This window comes from Sinocyclocheilus anshuiensis, unplaced genomic scaffold, assembly GCF_001515605.1.
Source record: "Sinocyclocheilus anshuiensis isolate Anshui unplaced genomic scaffold, SAMN03320099.WGS_v1.1 scaffold902, whole genome shotgun sequence".
In the NCBI taxonomy this organism is placed as follows: Eukaryota; Metazoa; Chordata; class Actinopteri; order Cypriniformes; family Cyprinidae; genus Sinocyclocheilus; species Sinocyclocheilus anshuiensis.
In genome coordinates this window covers 809,518-836,703 of record NW_015537974.1, presented here as the reverse complement: position 1 = coordinate 836,703, position 27,186 = coordinate 809,518, and the positions used below count along the sequence as shown (strand labels likewise).

Genomic DNA, 27,186 nt, shown 5'->3' with positions numbered 1-27,186 from the left:
GTACGGAAAGTATTCAGACCCCCTTCAATTTTTGGGTGCTGTGTGTACATTAATGAGGAAAAAAAATTAACTTAAATGATTTTAGCAAATGGCTGCAATATAACAAAGAGTGAAAAATTTAAGGGGGTCTGAATACTTTCCGTACCCACTGTATGTATTAAAAAAAAATAAAAATGTAGTGAAATATTATTGATACTTGGAAAAACACAGACATGAAACATAAAACAGGAAGTCTATTCATTATTTGACCGTTTTTTTGACAGTTCGTTTGTGTTATCAAATGGTATAATCCTAAGAAAAGTATGCAGCCATAGCCATATTTTAAAGTTTAATTGTTAATTGTAAATGTAAAACAATATTTTATAATCATTACATTAAAAAAATGAACGAAAAACGTATGATAGTTAATGAAAAAAAACTAAATCGTAATTGTGTAATAATTGCTTTTGCTTCTACATAATGGGGTGGTGCTGCCGTCTAATGGCGTAATAAGAGTAGCATCATGGGATGAATCGAATCAGGACAAAGGTACCTCGGTCGCCCTGATTTTGCCAAGTAAGACATGTTCCTGGATCAACATCTTTTGATGATCCTGGATCAACATTATTGTCCAAAAATATTGACTTAACCCAGTCCCTACCCCTAAACCTAACCTTACACTTAATTTATTCCTAAAATCAGAGGGAAATGATAGCTGATTAACAAGGGTGTAGAAGCACATAACCCTGATTTTAAGCCTAAAACAGATATTTCCTGAAAAGTTATATCTCAATTCTGATTGGTTGATTGGAATGTTGTTCCAGGATCAACAAGGATGTTGATCCAGGAACATGTTGTACTTGGTGAAATCACGCTCACCAAGGTACCTCACCTCTCACATCTTCACTGAAGTTTTTCATCAAAAATTTCATAGAGGTTTGTGTGTGTGTGTCAACCAGTTGTCTGTGTGTGTTTGTGTACACGTTTGCATTTCACTCTTAGTTGAACTTCTGATGATTAAATATTTTTCGTTGCATAAATGTTCAAAGATTTAATTGTTTCAAAGATTCGTTCTACATAATTTGATCTTGAAACTTTGTGAATTTGGTGGGGTCTCTGTAAATTCTTCACTAACACAGAACAATAGGCTGTTTCTCTTATAAGGTGCAGACATCTAATGATACATCTATGTATGTAGGGCTTTCTGGCACACTTATTCAAGGTGACTGAGAAATGATTGACCCACTTTTAATTTTGCACTTAACAGAGAGGGCAGAACAACTCCTGAGGCTCAGAAATGTCATATGATGCCTTTAAGTTACAACACTAGTTCCATACTCTCAACCGAATATGCTCAAATGACCTGCTTAATAACTATGAAAATTTTAAAGTAACATTTTTTTACTGCAAACTAAACATGCACTTTAAAAGTCAGGGTTCGAGTTCATTTGAATATTAGGCTAATGATGATTTTCTTTGTCCTTTAAGTATTTTATAGGGCTCACCCAGCTTAACAAAAATATGTTTCAAGAATGTTTTGCTAATATTCCCATTAATGATGATTTTCCCATTAAGTTATGAAAATGTAATTTCTGAATGTTTTCTGAATGTTCAAAATGTCCAGTTAAAATGTTAACAGCACATTTTTCTTGCCTTTGCTGACATTAACGAAATTATTATGGGAATGTTCCATTTTATGGAAATGTCCTAATTTTACAATTATGGAAACATTCTTTTGAATGTTCTCTGAACATGCTGAAACATAAAGTAGCAACATTTCAAAAACATTACAAAAACAAACATCCAACTACAATTAAAACAGAAAAAAACATTCCAAAAATGATGTATAAATAATGTTTTGAGAACGTTTTTAAGGCTAATTCACACTGCACCAACAGATGACGACCAATGCCAAAAGTCACCAGATTACAATATGTTACTTCTAAGTGATTCCAAGACCAAATAAATGCCGACCAACATCTGTCGGTGCAGTGTGAGTTTGCCTTTAAAGACCAGAACTTTGAACGAATATTGTATTGTTACTGTATGAACATTTGTTCACAACTTTGAGAGAACCTTGCCAGAACTTTAGCCAACATTATGGTGGTTTTCCTTTTTAAAATTATAGTACCACACACAAAATCACCTCAGTTTGAGCAACTTAACATCCATGCGCAGTGACTAGGGAAAATAACGTCCAATGTGTGTAGTTTGTCAAAATGTCCATTGCATTTTTGTATCAGTGAATGCTTTTCTGGGAATATATCATTTCTAGACAGTTTTGGTTGCAAAAAGCTTAAAGCTGAACAACTGTAAAACACATTCCTTTTCCCTCTCTCCTTTATTTTGTTTATTCTTCTCTGTACTGTCTTACATTCTTTTCCTCCCACACTGACTGCTGCTCACTGCAGTGATACGAGTCTGACTCACGCTTGCTGCATGTGTCTCTTATTAGCCACACTTATGTAATTCCTTATGTGTATACAGTGAAAGAGACAAAAGCGTCCTAAGGGATGCAATATTCTTTGGATACTCTGTACTGAAAGGCCTATTGTTTTGAAAGGCCTGTTCTTTTACTACAATGTCTGGACTCTCTGTGGCTTGCATTCAAACAGTTTGCAGCTCCCCATCATGTACAAAACAGGAAGAGGAAACTACACATTGGGTTTGCGTCATCAAAAAACAGCACTAGTTTAGACAGATCATTTTAAATAGCAAAATTGAACCATATTAAATGAGACAGCTATACTTCAATGATATCAGGTGTCATAATTTCAATTCTGGAAGAGGCAAATTATTGTTTTCATTATGAATAACCGGAAAATTAAGTTTAAATCATTTTTGTGGTCACTTTTGACAGTAATTGTAGACATACATGACTCACACAAGCATGACTCATACATGACTCACAGTAGAAAACAGTGAACTGCACACACAAAGACTTACAGAAAAAAATGGTATTTTATTTCCAGATTTTTCTCTTTCATAATTTTTTATCTTGCATTTTTTTCCCCCACAAGGTAATTAATTCAACATAAAAAATAAAAAATTAACAGTGGTACCATGAAAATGTAAAAAAAAATAATAATAAAAAATAATGTTTATATAATCATATAATTATTAACAAACAAACAACATTAATAATTTTAATAAAAACACATTAAAGAAACATTAAGAAGGTAAGCTGTTCATCTCGTGCACCCTTTCATAAACTCTTTCAGAGTGGTAAAGTTTTCCAAAAACAAACAAACAAAGAAGAAAAAAAAAGCCCGGATCAAGAGTTTTAGCCCATTGGGCTTTTTGTATCTAGCTACATGCAAAGACATAAGAGTGAACTTGATTCTTAGACATTCTCTCTGGCATAATGTTGTGTACATAGACTGAACTCATCTGTCTGGTGTTTGAAATAACACAATAAGGAATCCTCCAGGACATTTGGGAATAACTGTTCAGTGCCACAGTGTCTAGGCTGTATGCCAGAGTTATAAATTTGACCTTTTTTGGAATATACACATTGTTTGTTGCACCTGTATTTAAGTTAGTTCAGACAGATATATGTTCTGATGTCACATCCAAACCTCTATCCAGATTTGTTGTCATTCATTTAGAATTTTTAAATGATTGTTTCTTTTTTATTTGCACTTCATCCCTTCTTCATTTTCTTGTCTTCATGTCCTCTGTGTTTCTCACAGCGTTTTGTCACTCTCTTTCTTTAGGTGGCTGCAATGGAGGACAAAGGTCAAAGACGAAAGAACAAAAAGACTGCACTGTAGATGTTAAATTTGATATGTTGTGTAGGTATGAGCAAGTCATGTTTACAGCATTGATGATTTTTATACTGATTAAAATAATAAAACTGACAAAAATATCGTCCTTACGTGTTAATGTTGAATAATACTTTATAATGTTCAAAATCAAGCCTTTCAAATACAATGCTAAATGTATATTTACATGGAGGTATCGCTATAGAACAGTGACCACCCACATTTTCATTCACATTCTCCACAGGGATTTCAAAAAGTTCCTTAAAGAGTTACAAGCCATGAACCAAACCATCCAGCTCCAACATAAATCACATACTTTACATACTGCGATTTGAAGCAACAAAATTACTTAAAGACAAAGGTGCAAAAGGTACTTGACATATTTTATGAGGCAATGAACTACACAGCCCATGAGTCGATGCTAATGACTAATTGAATAAAAAATGATGGTACAATGTAAAATTGTCTTTTTTTTAAGTATAAAATAAGTTTTATAGAGTAGCGAGACTCAAATTACATCATTTGAAATGCTTCAATGGAATGGGAGTTCACCGCTGATCCCTTTTTGCAGTTCTCATTTCCATGGTAACAGAGATATCTCTAATTGGCGAATGCAAGTAGGATCTCTCTTTACACTTACATTTAGTCATTTAGCAGACGCTTTTATCCAAAGCAACTTACAAATGAGGACAATGGAAGCAATCAAAATCAACAAGAGAGCAATGATATGCAAGTGCTATAACAAGTCTCAGCTTAACACAGTACATGTAGCAAGTTTTTTTTTATTATTATATAATAAATAAAATGAAAACAGATTGAATAGAAAAAGAATAGAGCAAGCTAGTGTTAGGCCTTTTTCTGCTTTTGTTAATTGTATAATAAATAAAAAGAAAACAAATAGATAGAATACAAAAAGATTAGAGATCTTTAGGATTATGGGTGGAGTAGTTCTTCATCCAGAATTTGGCTATTAAACAATTTTGCTGGAATCTCACGGACTTGTGGCTTCCACAGAATCGCTTAATGTCAGAAGTCAGGATAGGTCTGTCTGGAAAGGTTTACTGTTAAAAATCAATTTCTCTATGAAAAAATGAATGGGATTTTCACTTCTGGAAATAGGCAACATCAGTGATACTAATACTGGGTTTGGTAGTACTTCAAACTGCATAAAAAAAATCTAATGTTGTGCATTCACATCTATGTGCAGTATACAAGTTTGCACTCACCTGTAGTACTCGTCCTGGGCGAGGGTGTGATGGTGGTGGATCCACTGCTGTTCCAGGGCAAGTCTCTGGAACTGAATCTCGGCACTCTGAGCCTGCTGCATCGCCTGGAGCTGGTGTGCTGCAGACATGGACCCACCCAGAGACGAGGACTGGGGCATCTCACGAAAAGGACCACCTGTACACAACATGCAAACAAGTGTAGAAATCATGTAACACATAGAACGAGGAAATATATCGCAACAGAACATCATTACACCTCTTACCAAAGAGCTGCTGTCGAAGCACCTCGCTGTCAGTGAGGGAGTGTGCCAGGATGGGAGGCCCAAGAGCAGCCCCTGGGTATGGCAGACGGGCCAGGGGAGACCCTGATGCCAGCGGATCCATCAGGGGGTGTACCCCTCCCGCGGCTGCCACCCAAATACGTAACAAAACAAAAGTGGGAAATTTAATAAGAGTAGCACAGTTTCCCAGTGGCACTGTAGGTAAAAATTATTTTGTACAGGAACAGTGCTGCCATTATTCTTGCTGTTCGCAACCCATTTTACTTCTATAGCCTGTTCTATTTCCGAGTGAATTGGACATTTAGCTGGCAGTAACTGTATTGTTGATGTTGCTAAATTTGTTACAGAAGTGTTACTTTTATGGCTGCCTACCGAGAGTTCATTCAAAAACAATTTTATTTAGTCATGTTGTTTCAGATCTACATCCTTTTTTCTCTTCTGTGTAAAACAAAAAAAGTATTTTGAAGAATATTTCAATTGTTTCGTCCTTACACTTAAAGTTAATGGAGTTCAATATAAAATTTAAAAACTTTTGTGCTTCACAAAAGAAAGAAAGCAATATAGATCTGGAATGTGAGGGTGAATAAATGATGACAATTTTTGGGTGAACCATCCCTTTAATTGTCACTAGATACTCAATTTATGAAAAAAACTAAGAAGAAAATATAGATTAACGCATTTGTCAACTGGGTAATTGTATCTGAAAGACGTACAAATTATTAAGCAGTTTAATTATTTTGTTGTAGTAACAGTTTTTGTATGGTGAGGAAAAATGGTATCCAATTTAAGATGAAAATACAATTTTTAATGGTGAGAAATTCAATAAAATATTTAATATATTGTATATATGAAATTAATATATTAAAACATGTCAATATTGAACAAAAATGTGAAATTTGCACAGTTAATATTTTGCTGTGTTGTTTTTTCTGTCATATATTGTTTTTTCATTTGTCATCTTTGTCAACAGTATGTATGTTTAATTTGGTTATTAATCTTACCATGATGCACTTTTTTCAGCTCCTCTTTTTTTATTTGTTGACAATGAAAAAAAAAACTTCAACAAACATTTTCATCAGTAATTTTGTTGAGATTAACACTGAATAGTCGATCATTCTGACCCATCCCTAATACTGACAATCATATTTTGAATTTGCTGAAATTTTTATGCTGTAAAAGAGTGTGTAAAGTGTGAAGAGTGTGTGTGTATGGTGAATACCTGTGTCCTGCTGGTGCAGATGTAGGTGAGAGTGAATATGTGAATGCTGGTGGTGATGAGGAGTCACGTTCAGCATCTGTAGCCGACCGAGAGAATCTCCTCCTCCTGTGCCTCCTGCAGCTGCTGTGCCTCCTCCTGCTGCTCCTCCACCTGTCCCTGCCCTTTCCCTATCCCCCTCTCGCTCCCTCTCTGTGGCAGGCAGCACTCTCTCCCTTTCCCTCTCCACGCTCCTTGCACTTTCGGTGCTGGGAGGAGTGCGAACGGAGGTGGGATATCGTTCAGAGGGCGTAGCCTGAGTTGGGAGGGGTGGGGGCTGACAAGAAGGGTGTGTATTTGGAAAGGTAGAATGTGGAGAAGAGTGATGAAGAGATGAGGCTGTTGGAGGAGGAGGAGGAGGAGGAGGTGGTGGTGGGGGAGGAGGTTGAGAGGGAGGGGAGGGGGCTGCTGGTGTCACTGGGGCTCCTGCAGGAGCCTGGTGGGTGGGGAGTGTGGCTGGGAGAATAGAGGACGTGGGTGGGACTGACAGAGATGGAGGGACAGGATTTGGATTCCTAGCTGCTGCAGCTAAAGCTTGAGGGGGCGGTGCAGGAGGTGGAGTAGTACCATAAAGGGCAACCTCACTACCAGGAGCTCCACCTCCAGCCCCGCCCCCCAACAGCAAGGAGTGTGAGTGTGTGTGCGAGTGTGCATGTGACAAAGCTATTGCCGGGTCAGCTAAGGCTCCAGCTGTATAGACACGCTCCTCGCTCTTAAACTCAAATCCTGGCTTCACGCGCTCTCTTTGAGCTGCTACAGCATGAGGGAATCCCACTCCTCCAAGCCCCGCCCCAGCCAACCCACCAGGCCCGGGACCATGCCCTGGATGAGCGGGGCCTCCCTCCAGTCCACCCCCATACAAAAAGCCCAGAATGGCAGCAGCCGTGGCAGCGTCGGCTGGAAGGTGGTGGGGGTGTGCGAGAGCTGGGTTTTGGAATTGGGACAGGAAAAATGAAGGATGCACATGGGGATGAGCGTTAGCATGTGCGTGTGCATGCGGGTGAGGGTGGTGGTGAAGGTGGGGAAGGTGTAGCTGTGCACGGCTGGCAGCACCCAATGGAGACATGGCGTGAGGTCGGGCATACTCACTCAGGGTTCTGAGGGCTGGAGTATCAGGCCCCAAGTATGGACCCCCAAGCCCTATGCCAAGAGCACCATGAGGGCCTCCAACAACTGGAGAGCCCCCTGCCATGGAAGGAAGGAGAAGAGAATGAGGAATGGAATGAGAGAGAGAGTGATGCAGAGGATGAGAGGAGTGAATGGAGTGGGAGTGTGAGGCATGGTGGGCAGGGTGGTACTGTGGATGGGCTGCTGGGTGCGAGGGGTTCACAGAGGATGAGGAAGATGATGAAGGGTCTAGAAGGATGGAGGACGAAGAAGGAAAGAAAAGCGAAGAGCCCTGGCGTGTGGCTGTAGCTCCTAATCCTGCACTTGTGCAACTGTCCTTCTGCTACAAAGAGAAAAATGTTTATTAATAATCTGACAAGTAATGTGTAAAGAATCTAGTAACTACAGAAAAACAAAACAAAAACACAAACTGCACTGCCGTGACAAGAAAAAGTATTTTCCATATTTTGTAGTGAGAAAAAAAACTTTTTTGCAATGCTACTAACAAGCTCTGCTGTCTCTTACCTGAAGATGTCTGTCCAGGTCTCTCTCTCTCTCCTTTTCTCTATCTCGTTCCCGCTCTTTCTCTCGCAGGTCTCTCGCTCGCTGTTCGACCTCTCTACGAGCACGTTCTATGGCCTCATTTCTCTTCTTCCAAAGCTTAGAACCATCAAGCGGAACAAACAAAACATCACTACGGGCGCAAGAGTTCCCACTACCCCGGTCAAGAACCCTGTGGAACCTGAAACCAAAGAGGTTTTATCTTTTCCATGAGGTGAACAATCATCATACATGTCAATACTATCAAAAAAACCCCACACATTTCATGTGGAACCAAGTTGTGTGTTATATCAGTTAGCACATCAGGTTATCTTCTCATCCCTTGTGTTTCCCTGACAATTGATTATTGGTTTCTGTAAATAACCAACATCCCTGTGATATAAAAGTGATGTTGTGATTTACCTTCATTTCTTAAACACAACCATAGTAAGCTAGTTAAACGTTCATTCAATACATTGACAAAGTACGGGCTGAAACTACACAGTTATGTAGAAGGCTGTCAGCCAATAATATGATATTAATTACATGATATATCAACCAATAATATGACACCATTATATTGTGCATCTCTATTTTTAATATCAATTGCATAATCTATTTGTATTGTTAATTCACCCGTTTATGATGCTTTATTAGGTTTAATTTTAGTGAAACACCTAGTCTTACCGAGCTGATTGGCTGGCATGAACTGGAATGTCAACAGGTTTTGGTTCTGGGGAAGGACTTCGGAGAACTGGAGGAGGGCTCTCCAACTCCTCCCTGTCCTCTACTGGCTCCTCCTTGATGACAGGTGGTGGCACTGGGCCAGAAGATGAATCAGAGTGACCATCTACTCCAACAGATGTGCTGGGGGTTGAAGCAGTGTTGTTATGACAGGGATTATTGAGATGCGGTTGTACTTTAGTGTTTTGAGGGGAGTGCAATAATGATGGAGTGCTAGTGCTATTGCTGTTGTTGGGAGCATTGCCATTGGCATTGCTATTTCCATGGTTACCATTGCCATGGTATGAGCTACTGAAAGGAGTATGACTGCTTAAAGTGCCATGGTAAGGAGTAGGCCTGCAACCTGATGAACAAGAGGTGGATACACCTGATGCAGGAAGTGGTACAGAAGGAGCAGAGGTTGATGGAAAAGGAGTAAACCCTCCCATCGGATTGGGAATAGGAGAGAGCGGGGCTGGTGGAGTCTTATTGGATGAAGAATAAGGGCCCTGTCGAGCATGATTGCCTGGAAGGGATGTAATGGATGTGGGCTGACAATGTGAACTAGTGGAGGGTGGAGGAGGTGCAGGGGGATATGAAGTAGAGTTTGGATGACCAGGTCCAGAACCACTTGATGAAGGAGAAAGGGATTGAGAGTGATTGCGATTTGAATGAAGAGTAGATGTAGTGTTGTCCTTTTCCCTCTCTCTGTCTCTGCGCTGCATAGACAAGGCTGTCTTGACAGGATAGTGAGGGTGATGTGGAAGTGGAGGTCCTCCAGGATACTCCCGAGTAAGATTTGGGGCCAGTCCAGGTGGGCTCGGGAACTCCCTTGGCACACCAGAAAGTGGGACAGAAGAAGAGGTTGATCCAGGGGGTGGGTAAGGATCGTTTGACCCTGGAGGAGGGTACTCTCTTAAATAGATTGGAGGGGGAGGAAGGTCTGCAGTATTGGAGGCTGCTTGGGGAGTCTGTCCTTGTAGTGTCTGCTGCACATTTGCATCTATTGGAGAGGGATAGTCTCTACTTGTGGGGATGGAATTTGTCGAGGGAAAGGGAGGATGACCAGAGCTGTTTTGTGGTGAACTGGCTGGGTCACGGTTCACCAGGGTCGCCGAAGGTAAAGCAGATGGTGGGGCACCTACAGGTGCTTGGTTGGCATTACCAGCATAACTGTTACTTCCTGCCTCCCTAACTTGGCCTGCTAAATCTCCCCACCTACTGTCCTTGTCTCTTGGATGAAATCCACCCCCTCCAGTGCTTTCAGTTCCAAACTCTCTGCCCTGTGCTTGAAGCTGCTGGTTTTGCAGAGGAAACTCCCTCCCAGTTCCTCGTTCCCGATCTCTAAACCCTGGTCCATATTCCCGACCACTCTGTGGTCCTGCAGGTCCATCCCGGTTTGCGCTATATTCGCTGTTCTGTCCAGGTAGCGAGTTCCCAAAATCCCGGCCCACATTAGAGTTGGGTCCTCCACCACCAGAAATGCTACCACAGATGCTACCGCTGCTGCTGTTTGCATTGCTACTGCTATTACTTGCAGGGAAGTCTCTGTTGCCAAATTCCCTCCCACCCCTCTCCCGCTCAGCTGCAGTGCTATACCTGGGCAGGAACTCTTTGTGTGGGTGGGGATGAGGGTGAGATAAGTAAGGTGGGTGGGAGGAGTGTCGGGTGGATGAAGGAGAATTGTACACAGAGGGAAGCTGTTGCTGCACTGGGGGCTGCTGGCTTGGATGTGTGTGGTGGTTACCTGGGTAACGTACATATCCCCAGTTGCCAGGACAACTAGAAGGAGGTCCCCCTGACCAGCTGGTGGGGGTGTAATGGTGAGTGTTGGGAGGAGGAGGTTGCTGGGGAACCGTACTAGTTTGTGGAAGCAAGGAGGGTGGAACAGACTTATCACCTTTCTCTGGTTTGTCTGCTTTACTATCCCCACCTGGAGCATTCTGCCCCACCTCTAGAGGTTTCAGGGCAGGTGGAGGTGGGAGTGTCGGTCCATGGCTCACATTCGAATTCCCATGGGAATACTCAGCTCCTCTCACCCCAGGTTTCCCACACTGAGTGCTTGTTTTAGAAGGGATGCGACTGCAGGTGTGTAGTGTCTCGGGACCACCAGGACTTGTATACTCCACTTTGTTTGCAAGTTTGAAATCTAGGGGAAAGTATGACTTCCTGTTGCTACTTGCATCACTTGCATTGTCCACCATTCCACGATGAGATGTATAGAGGGATGATGAGGACTTTAAAGAAGATAAATCTGCCTCTAATCCTCCCTCATTGTCCCTCTGGTCCTCTGGTCTGCCATCCTCACCTCTCCCTGAGCCTCTCTGATCCTCTGCTACACATTTTGATGCCCCTCCATCTTTGATTTTATCACCCTGCTTTGGGGAATCCGGAGAGTCAGATTCAGAATCCAAACTGGCCAAGGGGGAAGCAGAGAGACTCGGAGAAGAGGATCGATTGTCCTGGTCAATGTCCCGTCCACTGGTTATGCTGCTGCTACTATTGGCTAAGCTGCCTCCAACTGAGCTCCGACTGCCTTGTGATTGGCCATCCTCATTGTCACTTTCTCTTGATTGACTGTTGCTTGACGTTGGAGGTGGAGCTGAAGTCGGAGTGTTAGTTGAAAGGGGTGGGGCTGGGGGATTGGAGGAGTCCTAGTGGCAAAATCAAATATTGTATTTATAAAATTTTTCAATCTTATGGTTCTTATATTCAGTGTTTCTAAAATTTTACCAGTACCTGGACTTTCTGCCTTTTGGGCGGTGGCACATGCTCCTCCCCTTCACTTTCTGATGAATCATGGCCTTGAGATCTCCGGCTGAAATGCCCAACAGCCAATTCCTCTCCGGCAGTTCTCTGCTTAATAGTATAATTTTTAATCATGATGTGAGGCTGTTGCATTTTTATATTTAGTATAAAAAACAACGAAAGAAAAACAAAAAATTTGCTCACAAGTGAATGCAAAACAGCCAACAAAATTTCTAAACACACAACACATACTGTAAATGCACACTGGTGTGGAATACTGTGAAAAAGACTGATCATGAACATTCAGGATAAGGTCATCTAAACTCTATAGATGAGGCATGAAAGAATTCAGTGACAGAGATAAGAAAAAAAAAAGAAATGAGGTGGACCAAGGATGAGGTTATCAAAGATGAAGAAACTAGGACAATAGAGAAGATCATAAAAAATAGGCCTACATTAAGAGAAATAAAGACAGACCGAGGAAAATACAATACTTTAATCTTACCGTTTGCCTTTCGTTGCGCTCTGCTCGGGAAGGGCTGGGGTGCGGACGTCTACCCCTCCTTTCCTCACTGCCCCCCCTCCTGCGTCCACTGCGAGCGGGCATCTGTGGCCATGCCCAACATGACCGAGGGAGGGCAAAGACAAACAGAAGAAAGAGAAAGAAAGACAGCATGACAAAATTACAGCGCAAGACAAAAACAGATAAAGTGACAGAAAATGATTAGGAACTAAAAGTATGTTTTGTTGAAATACTAAGTAGAAAAATACTATTTTAATAAATTGTACAATCTATGGATATCCAAATACTTTTTAATAACAGATACAAGTGCACTTAAAATGGTTCTGACTGACTTAAAGACTAATATCTACACATGGTCTACCTTTTATGCTGTTCTCAGTATGCTGTAATGCCCTCACCGATTCTTTGTTGGTTCGGGTCTTCATGATTAGCTCTCTATGTGGTCCATTCCTTCCAGTCAACCATTACAGAAAGCGGGAGCGTTACCACAATCAGGACGGTTGGCCTAAAGGCTGCCTATCATAGCATTAAATCTTTAAAACCTGGGGGAACAGAGTGAATACCACTGAAGTCAAAGTAAACTTTACCATAGCATTAGTATAATAAATATAGTACTTGTATTTCTATTTGTTATCAGATACTTAATAAATCTATCAATGCTACCAGGACAAGGTAACTTGTTCATTTAATTCCCTTCTCATGTAATATGAAGGGGTGATGAGATTGGTCCACTTTAAGTGCAAAATTATAACCAAATGTTCTTTGGCATATCTATCATAATCAATTAAATGATTTGTGATTAAACAATCTGTAATCAACACAATGTCTACACAGCATAGACACTAAAACATTATACTGTTTGCAGTAACAGTGTTGGGGAACAATAATGCTATACAGTATTAGAAAAATATTTTTTTGTGGACTGCATGGTACTTCAGAGGGTTTGTGGTAAGTCATCAATGTTGAATGGAGCTCTGGAAAAACCATCCACTGCAGCCAACATAGAGAGAGGCACTGCTTACACCAAAAGATCAACATACACACTAGGGCTGTGCGATTAATCGAAATCGCGATTTGAGACGTTGCGATTTTCCTAATCGCAAAGCCTGCGATGTGGACGAGATATTACTCTGTTCCAGAGCATATGCATGACTGCCAGCCTTGAGTTGCAATCTTACTTGCCCTGGGCAAGAGTGAGCGCACCTCCGTTCTCCCCAATCAGCACTGCTCTAGACAACTGCGTAAACACCCACCATTAAAAAAAATAAATAAAAAAATAAAAAAACGGAACGCGGGACTGGAGATAGACAGAGTGGGATTATGGCGTCTACTGTGTCAGATCGATAGTTAGGCAAATTAAAACTAAAGAAACCCGTATGCAACTTAAGCTTCGAAATGACAGACAACGAACAAAAAAGGTAATTTGCAAGAGCTGAGTCACAGCGCATATCAAAAGCTCCCTTATCGTGCAACCAATAGAACAACAGTAATTCCTATTGGAATAATGCCCAAACAAAACGGAATTTTGTAATGGTTTAATGGAAACTATAAGAATTTCTGAGATAGTTTCTATAGTTTTTTTATATCTGTCAAATCGCAATTTGATATTTTCCCCCCAAATCGCACAGCCCTAATACACACAACACTCTAAATGCAACATGCACAGAAATACATACTTAATATTCAAACACACTCATGTATTTACATAAATACTCACAAATACACGCTTTACACTATGTAATAATATGAAAAAGTTTCCATTTACATTTGAAGTGTTAAATGTTATTTCAAACACCCCTTTTAATGTGATAGAAACTATCTTGATTGTCTCGGAGCAGAAATTCTTTCCACTATCAGAGAGTATATTTTAACTGGAAGGTTCTTACAGATATACAGTTTTTTTTTGTTCTATCTTCTTGTTTCTAGCCTGCCTCACTGACAGCAATTTAATTTAATTTACTTTTTTTTTTTTCTTGAATAATGTTTCAATTATAGTCTGACAATATTGGGCTAATTCAAACACAATCGCTTAGCAATGATGCAAGAATGCACTGGCATACAATAACATTGCTAATTAACCTCATCACAGTTGTAGTGAATCATTTTTCAAATTTTGAGGCACGTCAGCCTTTTGAACACATGACCCATATTCTAAACACAACCATGAGAGACACTACATTTTTTTCATGAGAAAAACAAGCTGAGAAACTCCCACTTGTTTGAGAGAGAGAGAAGGATGATAAATAATTAGATGGAGACAAAAAGATACAGTGTTGGTAGGAGGTTAAGTAAGTCACTCCAGTATTTCAAATCAGCCTCTACTCTTTCTCTCTCTCTTTTACACACACACACACACACACACACGCACACTAATTTATTGTGAATGAGACTATATATAGCACTCTAACAGACTGTGAAGTGAGTGAGTGTATTTAGCGCCGCCTTTAAAACTGCAAAATGTACATTTACACCCAAACCACTGAACACAAGAGAAAAACCACAGCGCTGATAAATATTACATATAAACAGATTTACAGGCTGTTGACAACCAACACAGTGAATACTCGGGCTACTCCATCATGACCACAATTAACAAAATACTCATTTGTAAAACGATAATTAATTCTAGTGCCAAACACACAAAGACTGCACCTAGTGCATATCCCATAAATGTAATATTTGTGATCCAATTACAATGTGCACAAGGTAATATATCCAAATGACAAACAATAAAAGGCTGCCAGCACTCTTGTCTACAGGTGAACCTTCATTCATCAGGAGTCCATTACCAAAATCTTGGCCAAGCTCCATGCATACCAAAAGCCTTCCACTCTCCCACTGCAAACACATGCATCTAAGGAATCAGCAATACCGTCACTACAATACAGTATATACATAAAGGCACACAACATATGGCAAGCAGTTTAAACATTTATTCTTTAGACTAGTATCTATTTAGATGTTATTAGTACTTATTTGTTAAATATTAATAATTATTAGTGACTAGTATCTTTTTCAGTTTACTAACTGTTCATTAGATACTACTACCATTCTTTATATACTAGCCACAACACAAATTGTAAAGTTACTGGTACAAGTTAGTCTGTTGTTCCTGATAACAAATTGCAAATTTTTGTCATTTAATCCTGTAAGGAACTGTAGTTTAGATATTAACTATTAACTTCTAACTACATATTCCAGTTGTAACTATTAGTACCTATTCCAATATTTGCTTGGTTTCAGTTTTACTAGTACACATTTATAAGATACTAGTATTAATATAAGTATATGCAAGTATATATAAGTATTACTACTAGTAGTAATACAAATAAGATTAGAATTTAGTAGGGCTGTCAAATAAAAATTTGAATTTCGAATAATCGTCGAATTTAAAAATAAAAATCCACATTCAAATGGAAAACAGTGCATTCGAATTTTAAGTGTGCATCAGGCAGCCTTATCAGATGATGTTAGTGTTGTTGCATTTGAATGTTTTTGTTAGCCTATCCAGTTGAACCCACTAGATGCTGCACTGTTGCATTGTTCATTCAAAATATTGCGGAAAAAGAGAACATCGATGTGGAGAATATCTTGTTTACGTCAAAATTAAAACCAAGCCATTCACACAGAACGCATATTTTGCGCATTTTCTAGAGTAACATTGCTAATTAACCTCATCACAGTTGTAGTGAATCATTTTTCAAATTTTGAGGCACGTCAGCCTTTTGAACACATGACCCATATTCTAAACACAACCATGAGAGACACTACATTTTTTTCATGAGAAAAACAAGCTGAGAAACTCCCACTTGTTTGAGAGAGAGAGAAGGATGATAAATAATTAGATGGAGACAAAAAGATACAGTGTTGGTAGGAGGTTAAGTAAGTCACTCCAGTATTTCAAATCAGCCTCTACTCTTTCTCTCTCTCTTTTACACACACACACACACACACACACGCACACTAATTTATTGTGAATGAGACTATATATAGCACTCTAACAGACTGTGAAGTGAGTGAGTGTATTTAGCGCCGCCTTTAAAACTGCAAAATGTACATTTACACCCAAACCACTGAACACAAGAGAAAAACCACAGCGCTGATAAATATTACATATAAACAGATTTACAGGCTGTTGACAACCAACACAGTGAATACTCGGGCTACTCCATCATGACCACAATTAACAAAATACTCATTTGTAAAACGATAATTAATTCTAGTGCCAAACACACAAAGACTGCACCTAGTGCATATCCCATAAATGTAATATTTGTGATCCAATTACAATGTGCACAAGGTAATATATCCAAATGACAAACAATAAAAGGCTGCCAGCACTCTTGTCTACAGGTGAACCTTCATTCATCAGGAGTCCATTACCAAAATCTTGGCCAAGCTCCATGCATACCAAAAGCCTTCCACTCTCCCACTGCAAACACATGCATCTAAGGAATCAGCAATACCGTCACTACAATACAGTATATACATAAAGGCACACAACATATGGCAAGCAGTTTAAACATTTATTCTTTAGACTAGTATCTATTTAGATGTTATTAGTACTTATTTGTTAAATATTAATAATTATTAGTGACTAGTATCTTTTTCAGTTTACTAACTGTTCATTAGATACTACTACCATTCTTTATATACTAGCCACAACACAAATTGTAAAGTTACTGGTACAAGTTAGTCTGTTGTTCCTGATAACAAATTGCAAATTTTTGTCATTTAATCCTGTAAGGAACTGTAGTTTAGATATTAACTATTAACTTCTAACTACATATTCCAGTTGTAACTATTAGTACCTATTCCAATATTTGCTTGGTTTCAGTTTTACTAGTACACATTTATAAGATACTAGTATTAATATAAGTATATGCAAGTATATATAAGTATTACTACTAGTAGTAATACAAATAAGATTAGAATTTAGTAGGGCTGTCAAATAAAAATTTGAATTTCGAATAATCGTCGAATTTAAAAATAAAAATCCACATTCAAATGGAAAACAGTGCATTCGAATTTTAAGTGTGCATCAGGCAGCCTTATCAGATGATGTTAGTGTTGTTGCATTTGAATGTTTTTGTTAGCCTATCCAGTTGAACCCACTAGATGCTGCACTGTTGCATTGTTCATTCAAAATATTGCGGAAAAAGAGAACATCGATGTGGAGAATATCTTGTTTACGTCAAAATTAAAACCAAGCCATTCACACAGAACGCATATTTTGCGCATTTTCTAGAGTGACATCTATCACCATTGCACTCGCATCTCGCACAAGAGAGCCGCATGTTTAGAAAGCCATGTAAAATTAATGTAAGTTTAAATTTTTGAAAAACATGTCTTGAGACTTTATGGCGGGTTTTTCCCCATCCCACTGCATCTCATGTTTTTAAATGAAAAAAGTACTCTGTGTGATTGGCTTTCGGCCCTTTGTATTAAACAATGCATATATACATGATGCTGTTTTGTTTATAATTGTTTATGTAACTTAATTTTATTCAGTTTATAAACATTATTTTAAACACTATGCACTTTTTCCACAGATTGTCATGCTATTTTATTGCTTTGAATAAACGTGCAATAGTAATATTTTGCTTGATGTGCACTCTTGTGGCCTCAGGAGACAAGCCAAAAGCTTTTTTCCCCCAAATTGAAATGATGCATTTTAAATTAGAATATAATTCGAATATTGATCATATTTAAGTACAAAATTCGAATTTAGTTTTTCATCCTTTTTGACAGCCCTAGAATTTGGTCCAATTTATTTTCTCACTAGTTACAACTTTTTAAATATTTGGGAGTAATGATCAGCATGAATGGCTACTTCACATTTTAATTTAAAAATCTTACAAGTAATAGATGGATTATACACTAGTATCTAATAAATAGGTACTAGCTTCTATTCAGGTAGTACTAGAAAATTTGGATTAAATGCTAATAACTATTTGAATATTATGAATGATGTGAAATACATACCAGTACCTAATTAATAGTTACTAGTAAAACTTAAATATGAATCAGCAACAACTGGAATGCATACTAGATACAACCCAATATAAGTGAATATTTAAGCACATAATCTCCAAAGAATCAATGGTTAAAAAAATAAATAATAAATAACGCAATTTTTTACCAGTAACAATGGAATAGTTACATTTCACTGCTGAGATAAACACTAATATGTAATGGATAATTACTAGAACGTAGTACTAATAAAACGGAAAAATATAGGCCTACTGTTCACAACACTGGATTACTTACTAGTAACGCCAATATAAAAAAAGTACTAGTAATATAAAAAGAGTATTAGTTAATTTTAAGGAATACATGTTTAAATGGCTTGCCACACACAACATATCATACTCTCTGTCCCCTTCTTATACACATATGCACAAATATAGTTGGAATTAGCTTTGGTTTTGAATTCTTTAGCACGTAAAAAGCACGATGCCAAAAGGTAGGGTGAGTTAGACACCCTTAACGTGCATCATCGCTCGGCCACGCACCGCAACGTTCCTTTCTTCCATTCTTCTGCTGCTTGTTATTGATACGCATGCAGAGGCAGTGCTCTACTGTACTAACTGGACGACCTCTGGATTACAGTTCTCAGACAATGCACTGCACATTCAATCCCGACAAGACGAGGAGAAAGGGTACCCCCCCACCCCCGTCTTTTCCTTCTCATATGAGGAAGCTTTGGGATCAGAATGGCGAATGGCATTCTTGTCGAGCTCCGTGGAATGTGAGCACTCGAGACCTGCGTGGTTACGCACCCCGATTTGCAATATGATTTCAGCCCAATCTATGCACATTAGTAAAGCACAAAGACGGGAGTGCGAGGAAGGGGGAACCATCTGAACATGGCCAAAGAGTCAAATATAAGCATCCATTTTCTCCTCTTCTTACCTATAATATCCAGCGATGCGTATCTTCCCTTTCTTTTTCTCTCCTGCTGTCGTTCGTACTGTACATTGACCTACACGCGTTTAAACATACAGGCAACTCGCTGCACGAAAAGATTTACATTGTTGCGGCTTCGCAAATAACGCAGTGTTTTCCCAGCCGCTCCCCCTAAAATCGGCGCAGAAAACGGGGTGCAGCTGAAGACTGTACAAATTGATGCGTACGTTTGATTCTTCCCCACCCCCTTTTCTTTCTGCCCTTCTCCCGCTCCTCTGACAAGACGACTTGCACTCTTTTGCAGCCTGTACGAGGACAAATCTTCACGGAGGGTTGAGCGAGGGACGCACGACCACTCGAGGGTGAGAAAGGGGCGTGATTTTCCTTATTCTTCAGGGAAAATGGCAAGGTAGGGAAGGAAAGACAAGGAAAAAGGAATAAAGAAAGATGTCGAGATAAGGGTATTTATTAATTATGTAAATTACTGCTTATTTAATTGTCGATTTACGACACGTAATTAAGGAAATTAACCTAGAACTGCTTGATTAGGTAATGGGCACTAATTGGGCCTAATTGTAGTACCTTAATGAGGTAGGGGTGCCATTACTCCTGCAAAGTTATTATTTGAAACAGACAATTTTGTTCATAAGAACCTAATCATCCATGTTCATGAGGCTTATTTCAAATATACAGATTTGAAAAATCTGAAAGTCAGAAAAGTCAGCATGAAAGTAGTTAGTTTGAATTTGTAACTTTAGTCAAAATATAACGCCTTGCTCTTCCTGTGAAACGACTTTCCTTTCGGCTGATGTCATGAAGGCCATACTGGCTGTTGGATAATATACCCTATTTTATTAGCTATTTATAACCAAATAGCTATCTAGGGATTGTTTTAGGAAACATACTATCAGTCTGGCTTCATTCTGGCATATAACGCCCACTTTTCTCCATCCAATAAGTTTTCATTAATATAAAAGGCCCACCAACATCCCTAAAATCTGACAATATTAAAATTGCTCTTATTAAACCAAAATCACTCACACACACACACACACACACAATTACAATAATCAAATAACCTAATATACACATTTTAGGCTGGTCTAGCTAACGTGTGTCCTGCAGTAAACAAACAAGCTTTTCACTATCACAATAGCAATTCACATACACTTTAAGGTGTCTTTACACAGGCTAGGCTCTGATGACATTGAGACACAATGTCACATAAAAAAGGTACTAATCTGTCTTTGTCATTGTCATGACGGAGCACATATTTCATAATTCAATCATTTGTATTTTATATTTATAATTTCATGTTTCTATATTTATTATATTTTCAAAAATAATTTCATAAGATATTTTGTAAGTTCTTTTAGCCTACCATTGTGGTTTTTGTGGAATATAAGCTCATTTGGATTTAGCTTCTCTGCTGCCTTTGCATTGTAAAGATGGCATTATACTAAAAGAGCTTCGCCAAATCTGTACTTTCTTGTAAGACTGCAGTGGAGTGACCAGTCAAGCGGTCTCTCTCTCTCACACACAAATACACAATCCATCTCTCTCAGTCTCTCTCTCCTGCAGTTTTTTTCTTCCCTTTCGAATAGACCTCTGTCCCGGCTCCCATTGTGTTGTAACCATAGTAACCAACCTCGCAGAAGTGCGCGTGCGTTATCATGTCTGCCGTCCCCATCTACTGTTTGAAGCACGAGATGCTCAGACTGGCTGCAGAGCTACTTTGCATTGATTTACTGTTGCAGGTGTTTAACAGGGAGCGAAGTTCACGGGTTGGAATTCGTTACAGCACAACATCACACGATCAGCATTCAGTAAACAACATGTAAACCTGTGACTGAAAGGATTAGGCATATTACATGTTCATAAATCAGTAGCAACTAATACATATCTCTGGTTGCAATTGTAGTGGTTTGATACAGATTTAAATATTAATTCAAGATTGTATATCTGTATAACCAATTAATTAGTCAATAAATTAGTAGCCTATGTGGTTTATAATCAGTCACTTTAATCAGTCTAAATAAGCTCTTTTGCACTACAAATCATTATATCTGCACTGTTGTTACTTCACTGGTTTGCACTCTATCTGCCATGTGCCTTGTGCTGCTTTATATATTTTTGTACATTTTACCTTATTTGTATAATTGTATAGTTGTATTTTATATTTAAATCTGTATCTATCTGTATTTATGTTCTACTGTTAGTGTTATCTGTATGCACCAAGGGTCTGAGAGTAACGCAATTTCAATTCTCTGTGTGTATGTGCTGTACATGTGGAAGAATTGACAATAAAGCAGACTTGACTTGACTTGACTTGACTTATAAAAGGCAACAATGTTTAATAACATTGATTAAAGATAGACTTTTTGTTCTTTTTCTGTTATGCCTTGTAAATTATAAGCGTCACATCAATATTTAAGAAAGAGACGTGCGTGATACTGCTTTAATGCAACAACTTAATAAACAAGAAGAAAATAACGAGTAACTTATATTTGAAACGTTTGTCTGTTTTTGCCTCTGCTAAAATAGGTTCAAACGAAGCCAAAGCGAAATCAACCGCAATTTGAACGAATCGGTTCAGTGAATGATTCACTCAATTAGACAGCAACTTGTTGCCATCTACTTGCATGATGAGGTAACCTGTTGAAAGAGTTACTGAAAAAACCCCCCACTAATGCACAGACTGACATTTTGTCTGCAAACGCGCAAATACAGACAAGCAGAGTGATACAAATAAAGAAAAGACTCAAATCAATCAACAACAACAACAAAAAAAAACCTCGAGAACCGGAAGTCCGGAACTAAGTGTTCTATACACTGATCTATAATAGAGTCATTATATAGATCAGTGGTTCTATAATGTTTCTGATTATAACTTTACACAACTTCTCTCATTAGGAGAGATGCAGTATGTGTGCCTTATGGTTTCAAGATCAGAGCACACACACTATTTAAACATTCTCCTCAATAACTTTATGTTCTGCACAGCAATGTTTCAGTCTTTCTGTAGCCATCTCTCTTGTGTCTGTCCCAGAGCTGATCATACTGACCTTCAGCAGCAGGTACCCAAGAGCTTTCTACTGTGAAAGTCACTGACACTTTTCACAAAGAAGTGTCCAAAAACAGAGAACACAAAAGTATAAAATTGTGGAAAGACAAGAACAAAGAAATAACCTGCAGTTAAAACCTCGAATAGATCTGGAGAAGTATTTATGAAACACTGGCCTGAATCCTCATTAGGCTACATATCGCTTAAGATCTCTCATGAAAAAACTACAACCCAAGTTTGTTTTTCTTCTTTCTTAATTGCCATGTATCCAACACAGAACACTTAACACAGTGCCATCTAGTGGCTACCTAGAGTAACAGGCACAATCAATTGATATCGTCACATCCCCCTTTCTTCAAAGCAACATAAACAAGTAACCTTAGTATTCTTTGTAACACATCTTAAGTTGCACTCAGTATAACATTTTAACTCAATGTTTATTTTTGCACATTTAATATGCACAGGTAATGCAAATGATGAACTACAAACATGAACATTTTCTCATTACTACATTTTCAGCAGTTTCTTACAGATTTAATCTATCAGGTTTTTTAACGGGTCTTGTAGATCTTCTAAGTGTGAATGTATGGCTGTTTGATGTTTGTGTGTCTATGTTCGTATCAGTGTTGCAGTCATTTGTTGTGTACAATGCAGTCGATTCAGACTTCACATTGCATTGATTCTGGTCTTTCACTTCTTTTCCAGTCTTTAAAAGATCACGTCTGTTCCGTCTGAAGATTTGTCCATCATCTGTTTTCACAGTATAAGATCTTGGAGCTACTTCTTGCATAACTGTGGCCTTCTTGCTCCAATTCTCGTCACTTTTGATTCTGACAACATCATCCCTCACCAATGTCTGTAGATGCTTTGCAGCCCTGTCATAGTAGAACTTTTGTCTATACTTCAGTTGCTTGAGTTTCTGCTTTATTTTCACATTTGCTTTTTGTTTTGAACAAGAGGGCAGTGTAGTGCGAAGTTTCCGATTCATCAGCATCTCAGCTGGGGCCATGCCACACTCTAACGGAGAGGTTCTGTAATTGAGCAGAGCAAGGTAAGGATCAGACTTACTGTCAGCAGCCTTTTTCAAAAGTTGCTTGAGAATGTGAAATCCTTTCTCAGCTTTGCCATTTGACTGAGCATATTCTGGACTTGAAGTGACATGCTTGAAGTCATATTGCACTGAAAACTCTTGCCACTCCTTGCTGCTGAAGCATGGGCCACTGTCACTGATGACAGTCTGTGGTATACCATGTCTTGCAAAAATTGATTTTGAATGTGTCATTACACACTTTGTAGACATATCCGAGAGTAAGGCCAATTCAGGGTAATTTGAGTAGTAATCAATCACCACTAGATAGTTATTGCCTTTCAGATGGAAGAGATCCATTCCCACCTTCTCCCAGGGTGATGTTGGTAAGTCCGGTATTATCATTGGCTCCTTAGTTTGCTTTTTTCTGAATTTTTGACATGTGTCACACTGTCTCACCATCTTTTCGACGTCTTTGTTTATTCCAGGCCAAAAGACCGCCTCTCTCGCTCTCCACTTACATTTTTCTACACCGAGATGACCTTCGTGAATTCTCTGTAGTATGTCTTGTCTCAAGCTTTGCGGAATGACGATTCTGTTTTGTTTCAGAAGAATTCCATCCACCACACATAGATCACCTCTGATGTCATGGAATCTTGGAGATGAACTCGTCGGCCATCCAGTATACATGTTGTCAACGACAGCTTGCAACTCAGCGTCTTTTTTGGTTTCTTCAGCTATTTGCATCTGACACTGGAAACGCAGTGCGCACCATTTTCACATGAATCTCAACATCTCCTTCTGTTGTACTCTCACTATCTCTTGTGGGTGCTCGTGAGAGGGTATCTGCCAGCACTAAGTATTTGCCAGGCGTATACACCAAATTGAAATCATACCTCTGCAATTTCATCATCAGTCTTTGAATCCTTGGTGTCATTTCATTCAGATTATTTTTTATTATTGCAATTAATGGACGATGATCAGTTTCTGCAGTAAAGGTAGGAAAGCCATATATATAGTTATGAAATTTCTCCAGGCCGAAGACTAATCCCAAGCACTCTTTCTCAATTTGTGCATATTGACACTCAGAATCAGTCATGGATCTGCTTGCATATGCTACTGGCTTCCAGATCTCATCATCAGCTTGCAATAAAACTGCACCAAGACCATTCTTGGAGACATCTGTGGACACTTTGGTTTTCTTTGTTGGATCAAAGAATTGTAATACGGGTGCAGAGGTTAATGCTATTTTCAGCTGTTGCCATTCACTCTCATGTTTGTCTGTCCATACAAAGTCTGTTGTCTTTTGTAGGAGTTCTCGTAGGCATGACGTTTTTGCAGAAAGATTCGGAATGAACTTTCCGACATAATTCACCATACCCATGATGCGCTGTACTCCTTTCCTGTCTGTGGGACTTTCCATTTTTAGAATGGCACTGATCTTCTCACCGTCTGGCTGTATCCCTTGACTTGACAATTTGTCCCCAAGAAATACAAGTTCTTGCACACCAAACTGACATTTGTTTTTGTTTAGTTTCAGTCCACTCAATCTGATTTTCTGCAGCACTCTGGTCAATCTGCTGTTGTGCTCTTGAACCGAAGATCCCCATATGATGATGTCATCAATATATACTCTAACTCCTTCAAGTCCTTCAATGATGTTTCCATCGCTCTGTGGAAGATTTCGGAAGCAGAAATAATTCCAAATGGCAGTCTAAGAAAAGAATATCTCCCAAATGGTGTGTTGAAGGTACAGTACTTTGTGCTGTCCTCGTCTAGACGTATCTGCCAAAATCCTTGTGAGGCATCAAGCTTCGTGAAATATTTGGCACCTGACATTTCATTCATTATTTCTTCACGTTTTGGTATTTGATAGTGCTCATGCTTTATGTTGTCATTCAGATCTTTCGGATCCATGCACACTCTTAAGTCTCCGTTCTTTTTCTTGACACACACCATTGAGTTCACCCAGTCAGTTGGTTCTTCTATTCTTTTGATAACTCCTAATGTGGTCATTCTGTCTAATTCTTTCTTTAGACGATCTCTGAGTGGAGCTGGAACTCGGTGTGCAGGATGCACTACAGGCTGTGCATTTTCCTTCAGCTGAATCTTGTAAACATAAGGTAAAACACCAAAGCCTTCAAAAGCATCTGCGAAGTTCTGCACTATGTCATCCACAGAGTTACTTGTAGTCACAGCTGAATTGTTGTGGTTGATGTGGTACACCCTTTTGACAAGATTCAAGCTCTCACAGGCGTTGTCACCTAGCAGGGACTCTAGTTCCTCAGCTACAACAGAGAAGAGTAAGTGATGCACTTTGTCTTTCACTGTAACTTTTAGCTTGCATATACCTAAAGAGTCAATGCTTTTTCCATTGTAGTCCTTGAGAAGTATTGGCTTTTTCTTGATTTTTGGCTTTTCTGTCATATTTTTGATGTCCGACATGCTAATTAAGTTTGCTTTAGCACCTGTATCCAGCTTGAGAGTGACCAGCGCTCCATTGATCTGTAGTGGTGCCACCCATTTGTCATTTTTTACAGCATCCTCTTGACTCTGTGCATCAACTGATAACTTTCCACCAGTGTTTCCACTAGTGTTTTCAGATTCCAGCTTGTTTTCACAGGTTACCATGCCGACGAAGAATGTATTGCACAGGTCAGTTTCCTCTATCATTTTGACAGATCGCCCTTTTTGTTGAACTTTTCCTTTAGAAAAACATTGTTTTGCGAAATGATTTTTACCATAACACTTCGCACATTGTTTCCCAAAGGCTGGACATTGCTTAGGCTGATGTTCAGTACCACAACGTTTGCAATTATAAATGCCATCCTTCTGTTTCACAGCTCTGGACGTGCTTCGCTTCTCTTTGAAAGATACGGCACCAATTGCAGCATCTGCACTTGGAGACACGCTTTTTGGCATAATTTCACCAAATGTTTTCACATGAAGTTGAGCAAGTTCACTGGCTTGATAAATTTTAATTGCCTCTTGCAAAGTGAGCTCTGTTTCTCTCAGTAAGCGGTGTCTGAGTTTTGCATCATAGATGCCAAAAACAATCTGATCTCTTATCATTGAATCATTTAGCTGATCAAAATTGCATGTCTTAGCCTTTAGTCTCAAGTCAGTCAGGAAGTTATCGAATGTTTAATGCGGTTGCTGCACACGTGAACGAAACACCTATCTTTCATACGTTTCATTCTTTTTGGGCGAACAATGAGCAGTGAATTTGGCCAGCACATCATCAAGCTTGTTTCTATCTTCATTCTCATTAAAGACGAAAGTATTATACACTTCAATAGCCTGTGGACCAGCAATCGTCAGTAGTAAAGCAACCTTACCCGCTTCTGGCTTTGTGTCCATCCCGATAGCGGCCATGTATAGCTCAAATTGCTGTTTGAAACTGCGCCAGTTGCTGTCCACATTTCCCGTGAGCTTCAAGTTCTCCGGTGGTTTTAGAGTATCCATTATGTCGCTTTCACAACAGGCTGCTCTTAGTTTGATTTCACTGCTGGTACCATGTTTTGTTCAGTCCTTAAATAAAATGTCTCTCAGAGCAGTCTTAACATGTCTGTCTTTATTCATCTTAATAACAACACAACCCAAGTTTGTTTTTCTTCTTTCTTAATTGCCATGTATCCAACACATAACACTTAACACAGTGCCATCTAGTGGCTGCCTAGAGTAACAGGCACAATCAATTGATATCATCACAATCACCTTATCCCTTCAGAAAGCCTGACATACATTTGTTTGATTTTCCCATTGTGCATCAGAGATGTATTTTGTGTGTTGCCCTAAGTATGATCAAATCTGTCAAGTGTCTTCAGGGAGTTGCCCATCATTACCATGGCCATGCCACACTAAATGTGGCTAGTGTAGGCCTACAAGAAAATCAGAAAAATTTCAGTAAAATGCTAATAATTTAATTATTAATTTACTATAATAAATCTGTATTTTTACCATTTTTACTATATAAATATATGTGAACCTGGACCACAAAACCAGTCATAAGGGTAAATAAAAAAAAAAAAAATTGATAT

General features: G+C 39.0%; 1 protein-coding gene across 8 annotated transcripts; it reads right to left on the bottom strand.

Annotated features, from left to right (window-relative positions):
* Positions 1-3,098: 3,098 nt before the first annotated feature.
* Positions 3,099-26,677, bottom strand: LOC107671982 (atrophin-1-like). 8 transcript variants are annotated; one of them, XM_016465018.1, is made up of 10 exons: positions 26,485-26,677; positions 12,545-12,688; positions 12,129-12,230; positions 11,615-11,734; positions 8,840-11,529; positions 8,138-8,354; positions 6,470-7,955; positions 5,233-5,376; positions 4,970-5,144; positions 3,099-3,699 (listed from the first exon to the last, which is right to left on the bottom strand). In XM_016465018.1, exons 2-10 carry the CDS (start codon positions 12,569-12,571, stop codon positions 3,666-3,668), a joined length of 4,995 nt encoding a protein of 1,664 aa, XP_016320504.1. In that variant the 5' UTR covers positions 12,572-12,688; positions 26,485-26,677; the 3' UTR covers positions 3,099-3,665. The 8 variants fall into 8 exon arrangements, with proteins under 8 accessions (XP_016320504.1, XP_016320489.1, XP_016320519.1 ...); XM_016465003.1 differs by lacking the exon at positions 26,485-26,677 and adding an exon at positions 19,062-19,462; XM_016465033.1 differs by lacking the exon at positions 26,485-26,677 and adding an exon at positions 19,062-19,462 and having other exon boundaries at positions 11,615-11,731.
* Between the last annotated feature and the right edge of the window lie 509 nt (positions 26,678-27,186).